The 26,352-nt window shown below is 39.9% G+C and overlaps 2 protein-coding genes across 2 annotated transcripts in view; both read left to right on the top strand.

Moving 5' to 3' along the window:
* LOC136446751 (kelch-like protein 26) overlaps window positions 1-20,476 on the top strand; it is a 46,280-nt gene extending 25,804 nt beyond the window's left edge. The window contains exons 5-11 of the mRNA XM_066445292.1: window positions 9,413-9,536; window positions 10,073-10,193; window positions 10,685-10,829; window positions 15,839-16,032; window positions 16,507-16,788; window positions 17,234-17,379; window positions 18,283-20,476. Of these exons, the coding sequence (XP_066301389.1) occupies window positions 9,413-9,536; window positions 10,073-10,193; window positions 10,685-10,829; window positions 15,839-16,032; window positions 16,507-16,788; window positions 17,234-17,379; window positions 18,283-18,424 (1,154 nt within the window). The 3' untranslated portion in view covers window positions 18,425-20,476. The remainder of the gene's footprint in view (window positions 1-9,412; window positions 9,537-10,072; window positions 10,194-10,684; window positions 10,830-15,838; window positions 16,033-16,506; window positions 16,789-17,233; window positions 17,380-18,282) is intronic.
* A 1,574-nt stretch (window positions 20,477-22,050) lies between these two features.
* Window positions 22,051-24,455, top strand: LOC136447434 (uncharacterized). The gene is made up of 3 exons (XM_066446349.1): window positions 22,051-22,292; window positions 22,847-22,998; window positions 24,129-24,455. Exons 1-3 carry the CDS (start codon window positions 22,127-22,129, stop codon window positions 24,342-24,344), a joined length of 534 nt encoding a protein of 177 aa, XP_066302446.1. The 5' UTR covers window positions 22,051-22,126; the 3' UTR covers window positions 24,345-24,455.
* Window positions 24,456-26,352: the final 1,897 nt, after the last annotated feature.

The raw sequence follows: 26,352 nt of genomic DNA, 5'->3' as shown, positions 1-26,352 counted from the left end.
ATCTGTTTTTTTTGGTAACAGTTGTTGTTGTTGTTGGACAATGCAAACATTTCAGGAATTACTCTTATTCGCATCACAGCCAGTACGTACCCTGTCTGCAACAGGGGGCCTGATACACTAGGCCTCAAAAACTGTTCCAGTGTGCAACCTCCTGAAACTTCCTCAGACACTGAGCCACCAGCTTTACGCCCTCCTCTGAGAGGATGACTCCTTTCCAGCCGTGTCCAGGCCTGGGCGCGAACGCAGGTTGCTGGTATTTGAACCAGATGTGATGACAGGGGTCAGACACGGGTGCCTTATGTCCCCAGTTCTCTTCAATATTTTCCTGGAGTTTGTAATGGACGAGCTGAAAAGTCTTGATCCTACCTTTCAGCTTCATGATAACCTTTCCACGGAGGAAAGGTATGCAGATGACACTACACTTATTGCAGCAATATTCAGTAAACTGCAGCTCTCAACACATGAGCTAGAAGCTGCATGCAAAAAGTGGGGTTTGAAAGTAAATGCTGCAAAGTGTAAAGTCATCTCCAGTGAAACAGAAGAAAACATTCGCATAGGGGGTACAGTAGTAGAGAAGGTCCCAGAATTTGTTTTCCTTGGTAGTGTTGTTCCCGGTACTACAAATGACATCAAAAGAAGGTTATCACTTGCTGCCTCAGCATTTGGTCGACTAAGAAAAACAGTTTGGAACCACAAGGACATCAGTAGATGCCTGAAAGTGCGCCTCTTCCGGGCACTTATACTCCCCATAGCCACATATGCTTGTGAAACTTGGACCTTAAAAAAGACAGATGAACTTCTCCTATTAGCCTTCGAAATGAGATGCCTACGGGCAATTCTCTGCATCACGCTCCGTGATCGCATACCAAATCTTGAAATCAGAGCCAAACTCGGGGCAAAAAAGACCATTGTGGAAATGGTACAGACGAGAAGGCTGAGGTGGTTTGGTCACGTCATAAGACGACCCCCACAAACACTAGTGTACAAAGCCTACAGCCAGGAGTTCGCCACCCCCAGACCCCGGGGAAGACCACCGAAGAGATGGAAAGACCAAATTGTGAAGGACAGGCTAGGGCAAGGGACAGGACTACATGGAGGATCCTCCTGGAAAGCAAGGGGCCAGGTTCTGGCCTGAGCACGTAGGCAGGTAGGCAGGTGATGACAGGCAGAGTGTGTAGACCTCGCAGACACAACGGATTGTTTATATATATATAACATATACATGTATGCAGATACACAGAGATATTCTACCAGAAGCAAAACAGAAGATGAAGTAATACTAGTACTGAAGTACTAGATATTGACATTCCTTTCAAAATGCTGATATGATACACTATACTGTACTAGTAGTAGTAGTCTGTATGGCTCCCATACTTGCTCACACTAATATCTAAGCAGACGTGGGTACAGGTGAGTCTATAAGGAAAATCAGAGAGATGCATCAATGCATTGACAAGTGAAAAGCAATACGTTAGACCCTACATCTGCTTGGAGATCAACTGACACCAAACCAAACCAGTGAGAGTGAATATTGACAGGAGGCAGCCTGGATTGTACCCAAACTACCATCTGTGTACCCAGGGGGTAACACATGCTTCCTCGTGCAGGGGTTTTCTGTCTATTTAGCCAATTTCTACTCTTTCCAGCCGCCTTGGGAGCCTGGTAGAGGCTATAACAATGGTCTTTACCATTTTGTCAGCCAGGAGAGTCATACTGGAAAAAATCTAGCAGGCTTTTAGATATGTTTTTGAGATGACCACAATATACTACTTCTACTCTCCCCCCTTTCACAAAGTTGGTATAGTCCTCATCATGCCATCTCACCAGGGAGGCCTGCAGGCTTGCACGATTCTCTGGTATGTAGGGTCATGTAGCTGCCTGTGGTGAGCAGTGATTAGGAAGTCATTACCGGAACAGTTGAAAGGAACCAGGAAATCATAGAAAGTTAGGTTCTACTGTTGTTGTAGTGCTAAATGAGAGGATGTGAACAGGAAGCTGCACAGAAATTTGTTAAACAAGAGTTCCACGACCTCATATCTCCATGAACAATTCTATTCATGCAAATGACTTACACAATTGCATAATATATGCTTGGTCATAAACACCTTTATCTAACTTACATATGTTGCAATATTGACAGTCGTATAATTTTCCAATCAGATGAATTATGGTGTTTTTGCATTAATTATGCAAATTAGGAATTTATTTGCATAATTGGTATCTGTTGATGCAAATTAATTCATACTTTCCATAAACTACATATGTTACATGCATTTGAGTCTGATAATGAAAAACACTTCAAATATAGATTTTCCTCATTAGCTATGCAAATTAAGTCACAATAAGCATAATATGCACTTCATTATGTATATCTCTGTCTAAGCTACCTGCATACTAAGTATCATATTGACAGTCCTATAATTTTCCAATTAAGATGAGATACGGTGTTTTGCATTAATTATGCAAATTAGGAAATTATTTGCATAATTGGTATCTGTTGATGATCCCCTTCCAATAAACTACATAAGGTACATGTATTTGAGTCTTATAATGGAAAACACTGCACATATAGATTTTCCTCACTAGCTATGCAAATTAAGTCCCTATTAGCATAATTTGCACTTCATTGTGTACATCTCTGTCTAAGCTACTTGCATACTAAATATCATGGAAATCCATCGTTCCTTTGTTCAGTTATTCTCCTTAGAAGATTTTTACAAAAACGCCCCTGCAGTTCCAGAGGAAGCTACTAGGGGGCCCAAACCTACACCACTTCTTTATTACATCACAAGCTATCTGCCACCCAAAAATCAAGACCACAGCACGTCCAGGTCAAAAGATACAAAAATTGAATTTCTACTGCAGTACCAAGGTCACATACCAGGGGGCCCAAAATTGACCTTGAACTTTGGCTTCACAACACCTGCCCACATACCAAATATCATCGTAATCCATCAAGAGGTTCTTGAGTTATGCTGACTACAGTAGTGCGGAAACACAAACAGACAAACACACACACAGACACACCCAAAACAATATCTCCATTTTTCATGGAGATAAAAATGTGAGAAACGAGGCTGTTGGATATTCTTCCCCGATATCATAAGTCTCATAAGTCATGTTATCATTTGACACTTCATGAAACTGAGTGCACAACTATAAGCAGGGGCCACATGGTAGCCTGGAATCCAGACCTATTATAGCTCGGAGCCAGACCTATTATAGCTCTCGGGAGCTATTATAGGTCTGGATTCCAGGCTACCACATGGTTATAGGACTCTTATAGTGCTAGTAGTCTACAAAGACATGGGATGGGGGTAGAATATCTCTCCAGGGAAGGGTACTAGAGACACTTAATCATTAGAACTAAGTCCACCCCATCATCGTCCTTGCATATTATAACCCACCCATAATTGACAGTAACAATAGCTTTTTAAATGAATTTCTTCAGATTAAAAGATATTTTCACCTTACAATGTCCAAGAACCAAGTAAACTGGTGTGGCCAACACACTGACCACTGTAAGTTTCCTCTGTCTGGAGCTGTGTTTGTTTTGCTCCATTAACAATGGCCCCAGGAGAGCCAGGCCTTGTGACAGTCCTGCAATCATGGGGCGGGGTAGGTGAATAGGTTCCCCTCCCTTTCAATTAAAAAGCTATTAACAAATCATCTCTATTAACACTGGACACTGTAAAACACCAGGAATCCACACTGGAGATATCTGATATCCTAAGATGTCTCCTAACATCTTGACAGGACAAAAACAATCTACAATTTCTGATTCATTTTCAGGGGGGGGGGGTATAAAAACCAACTTGTATAATATGCATTTCAAAATATGGGGATGGTCTATCTTAATTAGCCTGAGTGTCATCCTGTTTCAGTTCCAGGCTCTACTTTCACCAAATCTGGAACTGAAACAGAATGACACTCAGGCTAGGTCTATCCAAGGAGGTTTTAAAACCTCCTTGGTCTATCTTAGGACTGGGTGGAGAGTAACAGCGACAAGCTATGATGAGCACCGTGAAAAATTACAAAATTTTGGCAATCACTGAACCCCCTGTATGCACGACTTGCCTTTGGGAATAGTGTATATCTGTGTGGAGAATAGATTTTGGGTTGAACTTCATATATTCACTATAATGTCTTCGGATCTTTAAAGTACCTATACTTTAAAGGCATCCAGAGCATTTTATGAGGCTTGAAACTTGAATGAAAAGACTCCCGTTTCTAGTCATTCCTACACATAGTAAGTTTCAATAACACTGTACCATTACATATCGACATTAAAGGAGCAAAGATACGATGTCGTTGTGTGGTGAGAACTGATAGAAAATCCAAGCCCTAATAGACTGATCCTGACTGTCCATCACAATCAGCGGTTGGACCAATGAGAGAGTGACTGCATGTCCGTCAAATATTTGCATTTTAAACAGTTTTAATTTTGCATTTCTACGTTTTGACGGAGGTGGGCGGGGCTATGGTATCTACAGTATTTACACTAGGCGCGTGAAACTAAAAGATCACCATGTAGCTTGTTTTTGTGCCGCTTTTGAGTACTTTTGATAAGAAATCCTTACGCAAATGTGACAAACAGTGGCATTAAATGTCAATTTCATAAAGATTACAGCAACTAGAATATTTCCAGTTTTCAAGCCTCATAAAATGCTCTGGGTGCCTTTAAAGGCACCCACAGCATTTTATGAGGCTTGAAACTTGACTAAAAAAACTAAAATTTCTAGTCATTCCTACACATAGTAAGTTTCAATAACACTATACCATTACATATCAACATTAAAGGAGCAAAGGTACGATGTCGTTGTGGTGAGAACTGATATAAAATCCAAGCGCTAATAGACTGATCCTGACTGTCCATCACAATTAGCGGTTCAACCAATGAGAGAGTGACTGCATGTCCGTCAAATATTAGCATTTTTATGTCTTAATTTTGCATTTCTACATTTTGACGGAGGTGGGCGGGGCAATGTTATCGGTCTATTTACACTAGGCGCGTGAAACTAAAAGATCACCATGTAGCTTTTTTTGTGCCGCTTTTGAGCACTTTTGATAAGAAATCCGCACGCAAATGTGGTAAACGGTGGCATTATATGTCAATTTCATAAAGATTACAGCAACTAGAATATTTCCAGTTTTCAAGCTTCATAAAATGCTCTGGGTGCCTTTAAAGCATCAAGTATGTTTGCTAGTATACCTTTTACTACTTTAGTCCATATGCTAAGTCATGTTGCAAACTTTATGGAGTATGTACAGGGGGGTTAATATTGAAAAAATTACCAACTTTTTACATGACTAAGACTCGTCTGAGAATTTATATTCAGATAAACTGTATTAACATTTCTAGGTACGTATTTCAGCAAAAACTACACTTTAGTGAAATAGTACCTCCCCTATTACTGTCGGCAGGGAGTCTGGAGAAATGCAGACGATTCGACAGCACCGTTTTTGCACGGCTTCAAGTGTGTGAGTCAGGCGACTGGGCAACCCTCCCCAAACTGCGCTGGGCTAGCATGTTCCAAGATAGGGTAAATTAAACTCAGTGTGTGTGTGTGTAAGTACGTCCGGGGGCAGTCCTGCGTTCTTGGCGACAGTGAGGTACTAAATTCTCAGACAAGTATTAGTCAACATATATTGAACATGAGAGTCCCATGTTAAGTCGGCTGACTGTGCGCCGAGAAGCTTGAACGTTGTAACCCTTTGGCTTTGCTGGCCGTCTACTGTAGGGTGCAGAGGTACAGGGACATTCTCCTTTCTCCTCGCACTAATGACCATATCCTTGGTCTTCTTCCTATTTGTTGCCAGCGAATAAGGCTCAGCCCACGTAGCGATTGTGCCCAGGGCCCTCTTGGTCTAGCCGGGAAGCGACCCCATCAGGGTTAGGTCATCTGTGTACTTTACTGGTACCACAGAGGACGGTAGACAGGCATCCAGCAGATTAATGCAAACAACAAAGAGCAGCGGTGATAACAGTGAGGCACTCCTGCTAGAACGCCATATGCTGTGGACAAACAGGTGCCCCCTTTAACCTGCTGAATCCTGCCTTCCAGGTAACTACTATGGATAACCACAGGCCGTGCCTCGGCCAAAGGTCTGGAAAAAGTTAAAAGTAGTTGGCCGTGGTCTAAAGTATCGAAGGCTGGCTGAAGTCGACAAATACTGCATGGATGTCTAACTTGGGATTACTACTGTATTTAGTGCCTCATGCCAGATGTGAAGAAAGGTGCAAAGCTGTGACAATTGAATGCTTCGGTAGGAATTCATGCTGTCATTGTAACAGTGAGTTCGCGATGTCTTGATGGAGAACGCGGTGTCTTGATGGAGAACATCACGCAAGGGACCTTACACCTTGCTCACACAACTAACCAAAGAAATCTGGCGGTAATCCGTTGGAAAGTGCAGTCTTGACTTCTTGGGGACCGCTGTAACATGTGCCACTTTCCACTGCGCATGCTTAGTGAAAAAGTGTGATGTTAAAGGCAGGAGTTGAACATTACATACAGCACTGGGGCTGTTTTACACCACAGCTAACTTTGGATAACTATGATCCACCCTTCCCAACTAGTATAACAATATAAATTGCACAATGTTTCATTTCTTTTCTATTTCTTGTCATCCTACAAAACCGTAATAAACAGAGTAACGGAGCAAGTTCGAGCAATGTTGCATTGTAATATTACGCAAGTTCAGACCAGGGATTTCAAGGCTGCACTTTCAACTTTATACATCTACCAGTCCTACTGTACTGACTGCCTGAAATTTGATTATATCACTTTAGAGTGACAGACTACTTCTGCCATCCTATCCTGGCCACTGGCAGAAGTTACCATGAAGACATTTAACTTCTGCAGATTTTACCCTACACTTGCTACTGGCAGAAGTTAAAAATGACGTCATCTAACTTTTGCCATTCTGCCAGCCTGACATGTTTGTGTCCTTGTAGATATTACGATCATGACAGGATAAAGTAACACTATCGCATTGGAATTGTAATGGTAGGCAGAGGCAAGGGTGATAATGTATCATTCTGATGTTCATCACAGAGCAGTGAATAAAGTCAAAGCGAACCAACACGGTTTTAGATTAAACACTTTGTCTTTGTGTCTTCAAAGTCAATGCATTTAGATGCTTATTGTATTTCCTGATGGGAGAGGTAAGCCTGTTCTTGAGACCTACATGTTGCCACTTGGATAAGCCAGTAGATTATGATATACTATATACAGAATACAGATCCATGTAATCGAAAGTCATTTCTACTACATTTAGAGGCCACAGTGACTTAATTTTATCGACGACATTCTCTGAGACCCCAAAAACAATGTGAGAGGGGAAAAAATAGAGCAAAAAAGAAGTAACGTTACACTATAAGAAGATATTTGCCAAGGACATGGAGGATATATGACTGGTGCATTTGAGTACTCATAAGGGCAGTTTCAACATACATGGCATGGAACTCCATATTAAGCATTCCACTGAGCTCACACTAACAAATCTCGCCTACCAAATGCTTATATTATAAGTGAATAACAAGGCTTCGAGTTTCTATCTCCCACACTTACAGCTCTTTCCTCCACATCTCGAACATTGATGAAAGATGTAGTTATCTGTAACAGGTCTAACCACCACATTTCAGACATTATCATCATGATAATACCAGAACTTAAAAAGGATACATAAAATAAGTCACTGTCATCTACACCTAACACGTTTTACGACAAGCTGGCACAATGCTGACCTTTTGCAGCAATATGAGTCAGAAAGTTACTGAGTTCTGTGGAGCCTCGGAGAAGGTAAATCAGTGTGTGCGCGGATGTCATCCATAGAATTTTAAGGCAGTGTGGCCTAGTCATGTGAACAGATTTCTATTGCTCTACAGTTGTCGGACTGTCACAGCCTCTACCGGCCTTTATGCTGAATGTGAGTTTTTCATGCCTGCATGTCACATGCCCACTGTTCTGGATCAGCTTCACATGCTAGTAGCGGAGACTGGTTATATTGCGTCAAAATGTAACTCAAGCATAGTTTAAATGTACCTAGTGACACCCCACTGTACTTTAATATGGCAATGACTTCCACCGTCCTATACTTCTGATTAAAACAATTTTTGAACGCCTATATCCCAGGTCAATCACCCAATAATTTTAGTCATGAGCTTACAGGATCTGGCATAAGTTGTTAAGATACAGAACAACAAAAAAACAGAACAAGTCAATACTTTATCACAAAGTAGTAATACACCTAACAATTGAATTTGTTTAGCCATGCCAGTACTAGGAATCTCAATTTTCTGCTGTCATTTGTTACAAGTTTGTACACAACATGTGATGGAAATGTATACTCGTATAACTGCTTTCACCTCTCTCATCACGTTGGGAGCCATGCAATGTTGTCAAGAAATAATAGTTTTCCATACATCACAATCAAATTTTATGGAACATATGCTCAGCTGTCCCCAAAATTATTGTATTGTAAAGGATGTATCAATAGTGAGAAAAAAAATCACTACCTCCACCTCTTTAGTGTATAGCAAATGTCTCTGACGATCCCACAAAAATTGTACGACGGATATGCCGTTCACAGGTTGTATGTGAATAATGTGGCTTAACCAGCATAGCAAGGTGACTGTTAAGTTTTTCTCATCAACAGTACAAAACCCTCTCAAACGGTCTGAATTGATACCCAATATAACAACAGAACCAGTCTGAGTACTTTTCATAATGATATATATCAATCGTAGAAAGCAATTTCAACATTTCTTTCAAGATTGCTTTATAAATCTTGAGATGTTTTAAACAATCTTGAGACTTTTTAAGAGACATCTTGAGAGGAAACATCTTACATCTTGAGATTTTTTCAAAGCATCTCGAGATGCTATAAAATATCTTGAGATGTTCTGAAAACATCTGGGAAAGATCTTGAGACTTTTTCTTTTTTCATCTTGAGATTTTATGAAACATCTTGAGATGGCTATGAAAAATCTCAAGACTGTCATAAAATCTCAAGATTAAACATAAAATCTTGAGATCATTGGCATAAATCTTGAGATCATTGGAATAAATCTTGAGATTTTATCATTTTCAACGAAGCGTGAAGACCCCCGCTGGTGGTCATTATGATCCGTTGTGTAACAGAGAAGTGTTTCACAAAATATTGGATATGTACCTTTAAGATTTAAATGGTCAGAAGCATTAGTCCAAAGTGCTCTGCTCATTCCAATATTAATCTGCTCGCTGTTAGTAATATCTTTTTGTATGTCTGGAAGTGATGTACATGTACCATGTTTATGTGTTTTGGACTTAAACCTGAATGAGTTTACAAGTCTGGGTTCCGGTCTTGTGTATAGGTACGCAGCTCTACCCAGCAGTTTCCCTAAGTTTAACCCTTTTGTGCCATCCAGGACGAGTCATGCGTAACATCCGCTTCCCTCTGATGTCACTGTCGGACTTAGTACGCGACGTTCGAGCCATCAGCTTCATGAAAACTGATGAGGAATGCAGAAATTTGGTCATGGAGGCGACAAAGTTAGTTTATTCTTGGTCTGTTTGTTTGTCTGATCTGTTCACTTTCATTCTTGTTTAATTTACTCTCTTGTCATTGTTTAGCATTTGCAAAAGGACACAACTGTTACAATAACAAAAGGTGACAAAGATAAGCATCCCAGAATTTCTCATAATATCTATCTTGCAACTGGTAAGGGGGGTTGATTTCTAATGTCTAGTACTACATGTATATTTTGTACAATGTATTTGTAACTGTTTATGTTCTTGTATATTTTATTTTCTGGAGACCACGGCCAGAAAAAAAAGTAGGACTTTACGCTCAGAAGTCAATTATGATGGCATGTATGCAGAAAGACCAATCAGAAGCTCTAATTTTTAATTGATCATGAAGCCAGCATACCAAATTTGTCCAGCCAATGGCACGGTTTTATGGCTGCAATTATTGACTGGTCAATAATGGCCATAAACCATTACCAACCAGGACAATAACCCTTTCATTCAGAGACCAGTCCTGTGGAAAGACATCATTATTTACTAAAAGTAATTTTTGGTAACAGGTACCATCGCTACCCTGATGCGCAGTTTACGATGCAGTCATCGCGCACACAGGTACGCTCTGTGAAGGGGATGTTAGTTGTCCTTGGTGGCAATGTCATGGATCAAGGGGCGAGTCGAGAGGTGAGCATCACTACATTGTACCTTCATCTCTTAACTTTTCATTGACTATGATTCTGTGGACCTGGATTGGTTTGTTACTTTGAAACATTTTCAGCAGTTGGTCAGACCAGGGAAGACCACTGTGGGCCATGTATATGACCATGAAAAATAACTGCATTGGGGGTAAATATTAATCTCCAAGCAGATCTATTGGCGCCAATGACAGTATCCAAAGGGCAAAAGCAGCATTTTTGCCAATACTGCTTTTGCCCTTTGGATGCTGTCATCACTGCTTGTAGTTCTGCTTGGAGATTAGGTTCAAATGTATACATGTACATTATGTATTAGCAACAAAGAATTAGAATATCGTATTGAGTGTGTGTGTCACGGTGTGTGTCAGTGTGTTTGTATGAGTGTTTGTGTGTTTGTATGAGTGTATGACACTGTGTGCGTGTGTGTGCGTGCGTGTAAAGTCTGCCATCTTTTAATGCTTGTTATTTTCTGCTAAGCAGATGTTTTACTTAGAAGAGTCGTCAGCAGAAACGCCCTGGGAGGAGGACGCTATTTTGCCATGGCAACAGGTGCAGGATCTTCCATTTGCCGGGAAACTGAACCACGCTGTCGCTGTTGTGGACAACTTCCTGTACTTAGCAGGGGGTGAGTCTGGAGAGAAGTTTAGGCTTCCAATTCAGTTTTTTGGGTTTTATTTTTTGGTAGAAAATTTATGAAGCAGGGGGGGAAAGTAAACATTAAAAGTGTGAAAATAGAAACAGGCATTCTGCGATGCATCAATGCTACAGATATGAGCATTTTTGGGTTACGGGTAATGCTTGTCCAGCATGGAGAATAATATCTTTTATTTCTTCTATCAACTCAGAAAAAAATTGAAGCAAATCTGATTAGATCTCATTGGTTAGGTCTTATTGAAATTGTCAGAAAGGTTAAGTAATAGAAAACAGTAAATTACTATATTGGCAAATAAATGTACAGTCAAACCTGCCTAGGCGACCACCTTTTCAACGCGACCACCTTGCCATGGCGACCGCATTTTCTCGGTCCGGAAAATTTTCCCCATAGGCACAAGCATTAAGCTGCCTGCCCAAGGCGACCACCTGTCCAACGCGACCGCTACCGCCACGAATTGGGACCGCACAGAGCACAATCCCTGCCCATGGCGGCCGCCTAATTTTCAAGCGTGTGGTGACATCGGATCGTTTTGTTGTCGGATTTCACAGAAATGTTTTCAAGACTTTGAAGGACAAAAATAAGGACAAAAATATATGGAATTATAGCAATGTTATAGCATTGATTCCTCCATGAAGTGTTTTAATAAAATGTTCCCCCTTCATAAACAAATTGTAAAGACAAATGTTTGTGATGTTGTGCCTATCGTTATCTTATAGTTTACCGAAAAACTCAGTTCTGTTTAAACTCAATTTTCAAAACGAATACGTAGTGCATGGCGTCAAAAAGTCAGATTTCACAGAAATTATTATCTATTTCTTGTATTTTCAACAAAAATGTGTCTGTGTCTTTAAATTCCACCGGAAAATGACTTCGCGGCGGGCAAAACATAATTTGGGCGAGAAATGTTGTTCCCAGGTCCCGACGCCATCTTGGATTTGGCGTGGCCCGGATTTGGCGTACCGCTGACCTTTCTAAAACACGATGCTTTTGTGTATGAACATTTACGAATACTCTAGTTATTGAAGAAAATTAATATTCTTATTTTCTTTTTATTTCCATGAATCTCACAAACCTTTATTGGACGCTGTGCGTTCTGCTGCACTGACTCATACCTTTCGATGCGGTCGCACAGAGCTTGGCGGTGCGGCGCGACGAAATCACACCGTTCTGTTTCATCTTTAGTTGTCAGATCGAAAACTTTTTGACCCTTTTCTCCAGCGGTCGGCGCCCCAAAAAAGGCTGGGGCCAGCAGGTGTTTTCTAGGGATTTGTCTTAGGCCTTAAAGCTTTGATGATGTGTGTGTGTGTGTGTACTATTTAATGTAACGTGTGAATGCTGGAAGGGGCTGCGAGATCATCGAGGCAACCATTGTTTTGTACACAAAATTACGACGAAAATTTGTACACGATGTAGGGGTATACAATTACATGTATTACAACGATAACGGAAAGTGTAATTTTTGTAGGATCTTTCTGTCAATGAGAATTGAACCTGGTGGGAGTCATGCTGTCTAAATTCACATAATTTTCTATCCATTTATGTACTATATTTGAAAACCTCGCCCTGGAAACATGTGAGTGGAATCCTCTTCATGGCGACCACCTGTCCATCGCGACCGTTTTTGCTCGGTCTGCCGGGTGGTCGCCTTGGGCAGGTTTGACTGTATTATTTCAATATTGTAAAATATTTGATTTATTTATCTATTCTTTGAATCAGGCCCAGGGACCATATTAAAAACAACAAAGACAGATCATATACATAAAAACAAACATTGTATATCAAGTAGCGTAAAAATGTTGTAAGGCCAATGCAGGCTCAATGGTAAGACCTCTGAATGGCATAGCAGTTGAACTATGCTGTTTTGGAACACAAAAGGAATGTGCCAGCTTATGTCGCCTGGCATCGAAGGTTCACAAAGAGTAGACTATCAACAGTGACTGGGACATTAACATTTTAAAAGCGTCATGGCGGTAATTATTGATGTGCAGGTTTACTTTCCAAATGCGTTACCTTCAAAGCATTAAAACAACTAGAGTTCCACGAACACATATCTACGCCGAATAATCAGGGGATTATACCAATAGTCAAGAGACTTGAAGTTTGGTGGCTGTGTTCAGTTATTCTCGTTTAGGATATTTTGACAAAATGTCACTGCAGATCAAGAGCAAGCTGCTAGGGGGCCCAAAGCTACAACAATTCTACTTACATCACAAGCTTCCTGACACCAAAGGATCAAGACCATAGCACGTTCAGTTCTGCTGAAGTACCAGGGTCACATACCAGGGGCCCAAAATCGACCCTGACCTTCGTCTTCCCAATACCTGCCCACATAGTCATACTCGTACCAAGTATCGTCATAATCCATCCATTCTTGAGTTATGCTGACTACAAAAATCCGGGACCACAAACATCGCACACAACCACAGACGTTAACGGCGATGCTGAGACCGTGTCAGATGATGATCACTTTGAGGGTTTTTTTAAAACCAGAGTGACAGTGAAAGTGAGAGTGAGCAGCAGACAAAGTATCGTACTAAAGATCAGACAGACTCTCTAGTCCTGCGTACTGATGAACGTTACCCCCCTGCTCGCACAATAGGATAGTCCGTGTACTTTGCCCCTCTCCTGTCTCCTGTGTAGCCTCTACCAGGCTCCGCGGGATGGCTGGAAAAATAGTAGAAATTGGCCTAATACAGTGAATAGTGTACCAAGGGAGTTAGCTACGGAGAGAGGGTCCAAACTGCCATCCATCAAAATGGAACCTTACTGTATAGCGGACCTACCCTGATAGCGAAGTACCGCGGCTGATTTCTACTATTTTCTCAACGATAGGACGGAGCCTGGGAGAGGCTATCTCCTGTGCACCTCACGTTGGTAACATAATTTACCGGGCTCGTTGGTCCTGACTCCTGCTGGACACAACAAACCAGTGCCTCAGAAACGCGTGTGGTAGCTGAAACATCGATTCTTTGATTGATCCCTTAGCCATCAGATCATTGGTGGAGGAATCTCTAATTTCTTCCATGGTCACCCAAGACGTGTTGCCAAGGAAGGACAATTTCTCGGTGACAGCAGTACCCCTCCCGGGCGGTAGGTAGCGATGATAGGGTGGGAGGATTTCCGAACTTTGACCTCGTATGAAGACTAAATTGGAAGACAAGTTCGTTGTTGCGTTCTTTAGGTGGCTGAAAGAAGTAGTGTTTCCTTATCTGAGGTACGACGTCAGGACCATCTGGTTGATGATAGTCCCTCACAGGGCCTGACCTTTCCTGTGTTTGTTGATTTAGCTCCGTCTCAGCGGGAGAGTAGTTTGGACGGTGGTAGTGAGGTCACCAGAGAGCATCAATCTAATTTACACAGACCTGCTGACAAGCAGGTGTTGTCCTTGAATATAGGTCAACAAAAGGTACTTAAACGCAATCATAAACAAGCCTATTTCACCACTTAATTAGACCCTGATTACAATTTCATACGTCTATATTTGTTAATCATTACCTCAATAACCTACCTGTCCAAAGCAATGCAAATTCATCAAACTCTACCCGAGTTATTCACCTCCAAAGGTAACATCAAAAAAGCCCACTGCAGTTCTAAGCAAGCCACATCAGTTACTACCTGCCCCAAGAGCTGTACACCACTTAAAAATCATTACCATAGCACTTGCATGAAATTTGACTACAAGCTTTTGGCGGATTGATAAACTTTCCTCATTTATTATGCAAATTATCGTCTTCTTTGCATGACAAGTATTCAATTATGTAAAGCATCACCGAAACTATCCACATGCCATAGATTATGATAATCCGTCAATCCCTGCTGAAGTTATTCGTCTCCAAAGGTATTAACAAAAACGCCAACTGCAGTTCCAAACGTGCAGCTAGGGGGCCATAATTCACACCACTCACTTGCCGCCCCAGAAGCTATATACTACCTAAAAATCATGAACCTGACGCCTCCAGAAAATTTGGCCTCAAACGTTGAAGCTCCGCTGCAGTATCTCATATACCCGCTAGGAGGCCCATCATCGAACTTGACCTTCCTCTTTGACACCCCTAACTATCCACTAAATATCATGCACAACCGTCAACAGCTGCTCGAGTTATGCTGGCGACATACAAACTCTCACAGACACAAAGCCTGCTGCAGTACTGTAGGAAAGCGCCAGATGAATCATTTTTAAACTTGACCTCCGTTTTCACAATCTCTTCCTACCTACCAAAAATTATTGAGATTCATCAACGTTTCCGTCATTTTTTTTGCCTACATACAAACACAGAAAAATTACAAGTCCGCTGCAGTACTGTTGGAAAACGCCAGGTAAATGATTTTTGAACTTGACCTTCCTTTGCACAACCACTACACACCTACCAAATATCATGAAGATCTATTAAAGGTTTCCCGAGTTATGCTCTTGACATACATACAGGCCCACACAACATCTGGCTCAACCGAAAACATAATCTACTCCGAGTTCCTCGGCGTAGATAATAAAGCTGATCAATCCCAATACTTGACAATTTAGAAGAACCAGTTTTTCATTTTTTAGTGAACGTTCTCACATTATCTTGTATTTAATAGGTCTAAATTCAAATTGAACAGAACTGAAAAATTCAAATTTGCAAAATTGTGTTTCTAATGTTGATATTAGTTGAATTTTTTATTTGCTATATTTCTTTCATCTTCATTTGTCAGCTTTCTTCAACTTCTCTTTAAGTTACATGTATTACTATTACAGACTATGATGATATTATTCAGGTTCACGAGAGGGAGCACACACAGTCGAGGGAGCAAATTCTATGTATTTATGTAAGAATCAACCGCTGAGTGCAGGCTATATGCTGGATATCAAGCTAAAATCTGAATTCGACAAGGGTGCGCTGGGCTGAAACAAGAAGGCGAAGCAATTTAGATGAGTCCCTGTTAAACAAAATTAATAACTATATATATTGTTATCAATTTTTGTTTTTCTCCATACCCAGGTTATGACAAGAAGATGAGACTCCACGGAACGTTTTGTCGTTATGACCCCCGAAGCGACACATGGACTGACCTACGTTCGATGCGCCATGCCCGGAGTGACTTCTGTCTGGTGGTGGTGGACAGAGTGCTGTACGCTGTGGGAGGATGGAATGGGGAAGAGATAGACTTTACTGTGGAAAAGTACAGTATTAAGGTAAGATCACAAGTCAGAAAGAAGCTGGGAAATAAGCAAAGGTATACCTTTTAAAATGGCAAAAAATATCAGAAAATTGATACGTCAACGATAAAAAAAATTGTCTGATTGGTATACCATGTTCTGTAATTGTTCAGTCATTCCTTCAACTTTCCTGACCACTTAGATTTTAAAATGAAAACTTTTTTTGCGCATGCTCGCATCAGTTTTGCAGTGTCTAGAGGATGTATGAGATGCCATACATATAATCAACTTAGTATGGCCTTGGTAAAGAGAAAAAGTTTTGTATAAAAGATAGTCAAGATTTATTCAAGACTATAAGTATAAGCCTACTGTATCTGGATGCAAGAAGAAAAAAAAGACGTAAGCCTGTTTTTATCATAATCAAATACATACATGAAGTCTAAGAAAGGAAAGTTGATGTATGATATTATGCTGTGCCATTAGTATAAAGATGTTGATATTTTTCCCCAGAAAAATGTTTGGAAATACACAGCAACTTTAGACTGCGGTGTGACGGGCCACGCCTGCTGTATCCATGACAACAAGATTTACCTCAGCGGAGGGCGTACCGTGGCGCGAGGGCGGAGCGGATTCTGGCTTTACGAACCAGAAACTGGCGTGACCTCTTTGAACTCCCTGAAACATGGAAGAGCCAATCACGCCATGGCAGAAGTTAAGGAGGGATTCATCGTTCTTGGAGGAGATGATGGGTCAAATACTGTCCCACAAGTAGAAGTGTATAGTTTTGAAGGGGTAAGCAATGGTGGATTCTGTTGTTACTTCCAAGTTTATTATATTTTCAGGTTTGTTTGTGTGTATGTGTGTGTTTTTGTGTGTAAGTGTGTGTGGTTGTACAAATTGTGAATTAATCTCTGTATGATATTTGGTATGTAGATAGGTGCTGGCAAGATGGAAGAAGTTTAATTTGGGGCCCCCATGTGGCTTTCTCCAGTACTACAGCAGATCATTCCCAGTTATTGTATCTCATGATCTTGACATCTCTCTTACTATTAGAATGCCACACCAAAGCACAACATCCAAGTGCACCTTTACTAGTCAGTAATTCTGCAAAAGAGTGTATGATTGTGTAAAAGACGTTTTAAATTCTTTTCTTGGTGCAATATGTAAATGATATTGTGTTCTACTATTTCTTAATAATACATAAAATTGGAATTTTTTTTTCATACCTTATCTACAGGAGTCGTGGTCAGTTGTGACCACATGGCCACGTGTCCAGTGCAGGTTTGGACACCATGTCCTGGACAGGACCCTGTACATGTGTGGTGGGTACGACTACCTCACGTCCCGATATGCAGACATGGTGCAGGCCCTGGAGTTAGACAGGTGAGGCTGAAATAGTCTAGGAACTCAGAGATTTATGGAACAAGATTACAAAATGTTTCATTTATTCAAGATTGATCTCCAATTATAGTGAAATAGTCTGGGAACTCAGATGTTTTCGTACCAACATGCAGGAGAGGTGACAGTCATTTATTCAAGTATCATCTCCAATAAGATAATGTAAATGCAGAAATATTTGCGGTGCTTTTATGTTTTTTGCTTTTCCTCTTCCCTTTTGTCTACTATTGTCTCAAATGCAAACTTGAAACCACTGTAAACACTCCATTTTCTTCCTACCGTGAAACTAAAATTATGTGTTGCGGGGTCATCTGGGGGTATTTACTATGATGATGGTGATGATGATGATGATGATGCAAACTTAAAAGCATTTACAGTACATTGTACAGTGTCCCATATTACAATCTCCAATAATAATAGTAAGTACTAGTCAAGAGTAGGTTGGGAATGTAGACATTGTGAATGATGTCATATAATAGGCCCTAGCAATTCAATTTGCTGGTTCTGTCAAGTCTGATAGGTTATTACAGCAATGATGGACACTTTGATGGAGCAAATATACTCATGTCTAGTAGTCAAGTTTAGTCAAGTCCTTTACCTCAATTTTTATTTCACAATTTTGTTAAGATTTTTTAGTTTGGAACAGTGAAAATAAGTTTAGTTGACAGTTTCCAGATTTGGTTATATCAGAGGTTTGTAGACATTGTGGTGTTGTACATTCAAGTGTTTGTTTTAAAAGTTACAAATGAGATGTATTTTGACCCCTACAAAAATCATTTTACCATGATTATCAATTCTTTCAATGCTGATATAACTGTAGATTCTTAGGTGTTAAAATCATATTTGCATCAGTGATTTGAATTGCAAATTGTGTTTGTTTCCCTCCAGATATGAGCTGTGGGACTGGAGGATTGTGGGAAGGCTCCCCTACATGTGTGATGGGATAGCTGCTTCATCCTTGCTGTTCCCTGAACAGTTTAAGAGGGAAAATTCACTCATGGCAAAAAAACTCATGGAGTTGAAAAAATGATAGGAACTTTCTGCACTTTGTTTATTTTTATCTATTTATTTGTTTATTCAGATTTACCGCATTTGTGGAAGGATAGACATAACAGGTGAACTTTCACCTTTTCAAGATGTCAACCCAGACCAGACTGTAAGGTTTGGACCATCGCACACCGGGGCATGCCCCTACTTTGTGGTACAGAACTATATTCATGTGTATTCTTTATTGATGCATCAAAAGAAAAGCAACGTTCTTGAGGTCTTCAACAACTATACATACAAACAAAAAAGTAGATATGAATTTGAATTGTTGCAGTCTTAAATCAAATCAAATCAATTATTCTAATGTACAAGTACAAAATATATGATGAGTAAATAAATAAACCAAAATAATGATAAGCCTAAGGTATTGTTTACACTACCTGTTCAAAGGTTGATCATACTTTGATGTATTTACCTATTGTTGCAAGGATTTTATGTATGTACTGTATATGCATTGTACCTGGGCTACACCAATTTAATTTCTTGGTTCTCAGAAGGGACACTTAATTTTTCTCAGTGTCTGGTTAAGACATGATCTGGTCATTAGGTGTTTGTTTTACTGCACTCATTTCCCAGGGATTGAATTTCTGACACCTTTCACAGAATGATGTGACACTGTCACAAATTTGTGTTATTTTAAAAAGTTTAAAGAACGAATAAGTTAGCATTTGAGGGGAAAATCTTCGATTTCTAAACAAGTGCCAAACCTACTTTTGGTCCATTTAGTGCAGAGTTTCTTTCTCCAAGCAGAGGTTAAATGATTGCTACATTCTGCCCTGACTTCCCATACTATTACAAAAGCAAGCCAAGCCAAGAAAGTTGCAATACTTGATTAATGCTTCATTTGTCATATTTCATACTTGTATAAACATTTATAGCAGCTCTATTAGCAAGAATTTTATTCAGGATGTCATATGATCTTACCATAAATCAAGTCAAAGAAAAACAATGGTATCAGTATACTAGTAATACTATTGATTTTTATCATACTTATACAATATACATGTGATGTGATTATAGGCTCAGTAAATGGATATAGGGCCACACTACTTCTGTCTTGATTATATGGATAACATCTTTACACGCATAAATGTTCATCCCTTTCTGAAAAAAGTTTTCAACCATACTGCAAATTGTACAAAGAAGCTCCAAAATAAGCATAAATATACCCTACATTCTAAGAAAGAAAAAATTGAAAATAGATACTTAAGTCCTGGAATGCCTGTTGTCATATGAAAATAATTAATATGACCTCTCTGTAAGATTTGTGTTATAGATGAAATCAGTATCGCCTAATGTACAGAGAAGAAACATGTTGTTTTATGTCTGTAATTTGGCATCATCATCATCTGTAATTTGACGTAATGCAACTTTTTCATAGATAATTATGTACTTCCAAGGTGGTGCAAATTACAGATCAGCGAATCCCTTTTATTGCACTACCTGATTGCCAGGTTGGTTTGATTTTCAGGCTGAACATACACTCATTAGGCCATGTTGATTTGATTGCATGGATGACATCTGCGTGCACATAAATTTGCGTCCATTTGACAAAAATAAGTTTTTTGGCCATACTGTAAATTATACAAAGCAGCTGCATATATCATACAAAGCCAAAATCAATTCCAAAGTCAGAAAAGAAGATGTGAAAGACCAAAAATACCAAATTCATCATGCGGTATACCTTACTCTGTTGTTAAGTTTTGTTCGTCCGTCCTGACCACATAGATTTCATAAGGAAGGCAACTTTTTTTTGCCAAACTTGTTTATTTGCGCGCTCGTATCAGCTTTGGGGTTCCCAGAGGATGTCATCCATATAGTCAAATCTAAATGGCCTAATCAATCTTTAAAAGTTTGTTACGTTATGTAACTATTTTTTTGTAAATCATAAGGTAGTCATACAATAGGTCTTTAACGTTCAATGGAATAATATCCTGACCTGCACTGTATATCAGTGAATGCCATACTTTGTACCTTGTACAATTGTTGTGCAATAAAGTTATATATCATTTCATGTAATTGAAATGGCATCGCATTGCCATGTGTGATTCTTTTATAGTGCCTCTTAAACTTATACAGTTGAGAAGTGAACATATGGGTGAACAATTCCAAGCGAAAATCAATTATATTTTCCGAGTAGATTGTCGCCAATGGAAGAAAAGTGAAGTACTAGTATTGCGTTGAAGTGTTTTATTATTGTATACAATACACTCATCACATTGCAGTATCTTTCAAAATTATCTTTACATGTCCCTTCGAAACAGCACAGAAACTATTGCAAAGAGCACATGTACCATTCAGGGTACCAATTGATCCCCAAATAAGTTGGCATGAACAGTGTAAGAAAGTCCTTGTTTTCCTATAGTTATATTTTGACATCTGGCAATGGCTTTGCGACTCGTGTAGTGGCGTTTGCCTTTTTCTGTTTTGTTTTCATACACCCATTTTATGAGCTTTCTTTAGAAATCTGAAATGAACGAATGAAGTTGGTGTGGTTGAAGGGATGGCACGATTTTGGTCTAAACGTTGAAGTTTATTTGTCTTCAAAAAGGCGATGTTCCGTGGCGTTACTAAAAATGATAGCATATCTATAGGAAGGAAATTATTTGAGGTGCCCATGCAAATAAACAATATAAGCCCGACCTTTTCTTGCCAAAATATTATAATCTACTGAATAGAGCATTGGCATGATACTATGCTTTTCTCCAAATGATATCTTCATACGAAACGCACAGTGACCTATAGCTAGGAAATTAAATTTTGCGCTCTCCACCCTGTGATTTACTGTTGTGAACTACACATATGTTGAATGGCGTTATTTGTAAAAAATATTTTGGTAAAGAAAGAAAATTTCCGCCAATGTAAAGAATATATTACCTCCATAAAGTTGAATTGGCTGTATACTTATGACGTGATTGTGTGATAGAAACAGTCTAAACTGACACTTATCTCTTCGATGAAAATTCTTCCAGAAAAGATATTGATTGAAAACTTCAATGCTGAATGATGTTTTTCAATATAATCATATATGAGCATTCACAAGTATCAACGCTTTTCGACCATTGCAAAGTTAGAATCTGACAGTCAACCTTCTCTATATCCCATTACTTTACGCGTTACATGATTAAACTATTTTCAATAATGTTTTTTCTCGTTGTTCTAAACTCTGTGATTTACAAGTGAGAAAAATCCATATGTCAAATGGCATTAATTGTAAGAATAGAAAGAAAACTTCCGCTAGCATAATGGAGACATCAGCTGGTATCAGTGCACCGAGTATGATTCTAAGGCTTCACGTAGAGCGAAGTGCATGCAGTACAGACATTGACCTTCATTTTTGAGGTCCTTGCAGTTTTCATCATGTTTGGGTAAAGGAGAATGGCAAGAAGTTTTTGTACAAGATTTTGCAAGTCAATCTTGCCTGTTACCAGACTTCTGATTCAATTTTCCCCTAGGACAACTTTTAAAACTCAAATCGTACGACTAAACCGTCTTCAAAATACACGACGTCTGTGTGGTGGTTACAAGATTTTATCTGCCCCCTCTGAAAGTCCTGCGATAACGTAAGTACCATAAAACAATAAAATTCAACTGTATAAAAGGCATGTAGTGGGGCGCCAGTTTACCGACTCTGGACTGAATCGGCGTCCAGTGGTGGAATCTACGGTTTACCATCGAGTTCACGATGTACCTGTTGCTGACCCTCGCGCTCTTGGCGGCTGTCCAGGCGGTCCCGGTGAAGGATGTCCCGTTGGACATGCAGCTCGCTGCGGCCCGCGCATCGGGGTCCGACCCGACCGGCATCAACGAAGACACCACCTGCTACAACCATCCCCAGTCCAGCCGAAACGGTATCGTGTCCAGTGTTGAAGTTTATCATGTCGTGTCTTTCCTTTCTGTCCTTCATTCTTTTACGCTATGAAAACGTGAAAATATACATAAAAGACTTTTGCGACATTCTGTAGGTAGCCTGAATGTAGCAAAGTGGATAATGATTTAGTGTGGTCGAGAGGGGATGATAAAATCCGGAGAGAACGTATATCAAGGAATATTGAACTTGTATTGTTATATGTGTTACTCATTGCCTATCTACAAACGAAGTTGTATCCTTACACATTTTAAAAGTAATTGTGCTCGGTTCGGCGTCTTAAAGTATCTCACTGTACCGCGCCTATTACATTCACAAACTGGCACAAACAGCGAATCGGCGCCATTTTATCGCCTGAAATTGCTAGATTTGAAAATTAAAAAAAAAAGTGGAGATCTTAGTCATCTTCTCATTGTGCATGATGTATTTTGCATGTGTCGATTTCTAAAATGCCTTTTCCTTTAGCTAGCCTAGCCTGCCACCCAGAATAGAAGAGATGTTGTGTAAGAGTGTTACGCCGTTACATTTTTTTTTCAGCCATCAGCGCTCCCTTCTACCACGGCACCACCCCACTGAGTCTGCGGCGGTCCGTGGACGAGGTTGGCACCTTGTGGCCCGTTCACCGCGTCATTATCTTCCGCGAGACAGTCTTCGAGTGGGGCGTCGGCTCCAGTAACTTCGCTGACAAGGTATAAGATTGTGTTATAGCTTCATCAACTGTGTTGTTACTTTGAACAACCCGAAGAAGTGTCGCAGGGATGCCCGATGGAGCCATGAGAGTTGGCGTTAACGTTTGGAAGCTGAAAACATCTGGCAAATTCCGACTTTAACACAATACATTGTCATAAAATGGTTTCTGTTTCTAAAAAACTGTTCAATCCTTCAGAATGATAATTCTGGTGTGGAGGACACGACTGTAGCAATAACTTTTGTATATCTATCTATAATCCGGCTATTAGGTACATGTACACTGCGAGCTTGGTACCTTCGCCGAGTGGTTTAGAAAAAAACACAGGCGACGTGAAGATTAGTAGGAAAGAAATGATTGAGCCTAATTATCACCTTCACAATACGGTACTTATTAATATGCAAATCAGAATTTAATTGGCATGATTAATGAGGAAAGTTTGTACGTCCACTGTATTTCATCATACTCTCAAACATGTGAAATGTGCCTGGGAAAGAGAAATATTGATAGATACTAATAATGCAAATGTATACATCATTTGCATAATAAATGAGAAAAACTATAACTCAAGAAGGGGCTGATGGCTCATGATGATTTTTTATGGAAATAATGAAAAACAGAATCTTGATTGCATAATTAATCAGGACTTTCGTAAACCTACTGCATTCCATGATAGGACTATTCGACTATTCTACTTAACCTCGTAACGTTTGTAACTGGGGAAGAGAGGAATGTTGACACATAGGAAATATGCACATGAAGACCTTATTTGCATAATTAATGAGAAACTACTATAATTCTATACTGGTAAATTACAAATTCATAATTACCACTTGGTTATATTATGGGTATGAGCCATGACACTATGGGAATATCTCCTTCACTATACCAGATTTTATAGATACTGATGATGCAATACAACAGATTTTTAGAATTTCCTCGTTAATTATGCAAAGTAGTTCGCCCAAAATCTGATCATCTTGAGGTTTCCCACATATGATCAAAATGAATAAAGATTGAAAAACGCTGTATATTTCATGGAGGTATGAAATCTTCGATTCCTTGTTTAGAGATGGTATTGTAAAGACGTGCAGCACTGGTTGACGAGTTATTACCCCCCCCCCCCCCCAGGTTGCCTGGGAGGGTGTCCGTGAGCCGTCCGACTGCTCGGTGAGCTGGTCCGGCAGCGCCGCCGGTTCCTCCTCCTGTACCCTGCAGCAGGCCACGGACTTCAGCCGCGGCTACAAGACTCGCTACGGCAGTTATGACCTCATCTTCAACAACTGTCACAACTTCGTCAACCGCATGATGAACTACCTCGACTCCGGGTGCACTCGCTACCCTTAGATCGTCTTCTGACTTTAGGTGGTTGGATAAAACCACCCTAAATTCATTTCAAATTCGCCTAAGCCAGGCAAACATGTTTACAATCTAAGTACAAATAAAGTTAAAAATCTATGCGTCATGTTTCCATGTTTTTTTATTGTCATGTACTTTATATATATCGCACATATTAAAAGAATTAGTTTTTCCATTTTCAATGGATTAATAACTGGAAAACCTATAACAATCACATCATTTTGTAAGTCAATGCTTGATATCGTCGATGGTACACTTGGTCGTTTTTTTGGTTTTGATTTTTACAGGTCATAGAAATGGAGCGGTACTGGTGGATCAAAGAAACGACAAATTGAATCGGTGCGGTCCCCTTTTTAGCGCATGTCATACGTTTGAGAATCGAATTGATGCAGGTTTGACAGAGATAGACACAAACACGGGCCCTCAGGTGATAGACACTCGAAGGCCTCTATTGTAGAATTTTGGTGGCCAAACAAAAAAAAAATCCTTTGAAAAATCGGCCTAGTTTTTATAACAAATTTCTACATGCTGTGTTAAGCTAGCCCAAAACGGCTCTACGGTGCAACGACGTTGCATTTGAACTCGACTGCAACGTCGAATATTGCTAGGCAATGTGATGAGGTGGAATTAACTTTTCATGTAAAGAAATGATCAAGACATTGGCTTTTTGATCATTCCAGTCCTACAATAAGGGCCTTTGTAACAGGCGATAGAAATTGGAGATGGGTCACAGGCTCACAGATGAAGTGTACTTATGCACTTAAGTACCTGTGAAACATCCGTAAAGGAACTCAAACGTGAAATGTTTTTGCGAGGTTAACTCGTACTTGAGTGATTTGACACGCTCACAGGGATGACCCTTCGCACCAACCAAAGCGTCCTCAAATGTTCTATGATTTATACGTTGACCGGGGAACTAAAATGTTGTGGATAGATATACCGCTTGGTCTGTTGTGCTTTCAGCGTCGCTAATTGCCGTTTTGTAAACGGCCATTGCCATTTGAAACGGTCGATGTAATATCGCAAAACAGCACACGTTACTTATTTGTTTATTCTGCGTGTTAAGTATATCAACACGCTCTGTCAACACCTGTTTGGGCCGAATGACTCCTCTGGCAAGTTAACTATGTAGCCATTTAATTTTTCTTCAATTTTTCCAATGACCTACGGAGCCTGATGCTGATGATCTCTAATCATGTATCGCCCATACTACATGTATAGGTATGGGTGATACATATTGTCTTTGGTCATGTTTCTTTCTACTCCTCCTTCTCCTCCTCCAGAACCACGAACTAATTGGTTGCAATAGTCTATTCAATTAGAAGTGCTAATCGGCCAGGTGCAGACAGGCACAACTTCACTGTCCCCTGTCCTTGTCTTGTTAACGTTGTGTCCTACTGAAGTTATGTGCAATTGAGAAGGCTCAAAATCTACGCCATCATTAATAAAATTTTCTCGTGGTGTTTTTCAACATAAATGTATTGCTCTATATTACTCTCTGTGTGTACATATATAGATATAGCAATAACTTATTTTCACTTACACCAAGAGTGCACAAAGGGTCATATCCCTTCAAATGGCTGTGTATCCTCTCTTTAGCAAGATTGTTTTTAATGGCGGTATGTGTTCGTGACTTGATTCCGAAGAACTGTTCGCTGCGCAATGCAAAATTGTCTGGACCCTCGGATTGTGAAGATTCTTCCGCAGAGGAAATCTAGATCTTCAGCAAGATTCTAGTTGTTTACACTCTGAAATTTGCATGATGCGTGTTAGTCCATACACCGCTGGAAGAGTCCATTGTTGTATGAGGGAGAAATTTCTAAAAATTCAATTTTGGGCTTGGTTGATTATTAAAAAGGTCCAGGTTTTTTGGTGGAGGTTTTTTTAATGGTCCAGTATGAATATGTGTGCCTGGAAGAGCCCATTTTTTATTCAAATACCAACATTGCAGACATACAACAAACGTTAGTCTGGATCGCGTTGATATTTACAATTG

Source organism: Branchiostoma lanceolatum, chromosome 13 (genome assembly GCF_035083965.1).
Source record: "Branchiostoma lanceolatum isolate klBraLanc5 chromosome 13, klBraLanc5.hap2, whole genome shotgun sequence".
Lineage (NCBI taxonomy): Eukaryota > Metazoa > Chordata > Leptocardii > Amphioxiformes > Branchiostomatidae > Branchiostoma > Branchiostoma lanceolatum.
The sequence above is the reverse complement of the archived record's forward strand: the minus strand, read 5'-3'. Positions and strand labels throughout refer to the sequence as shown.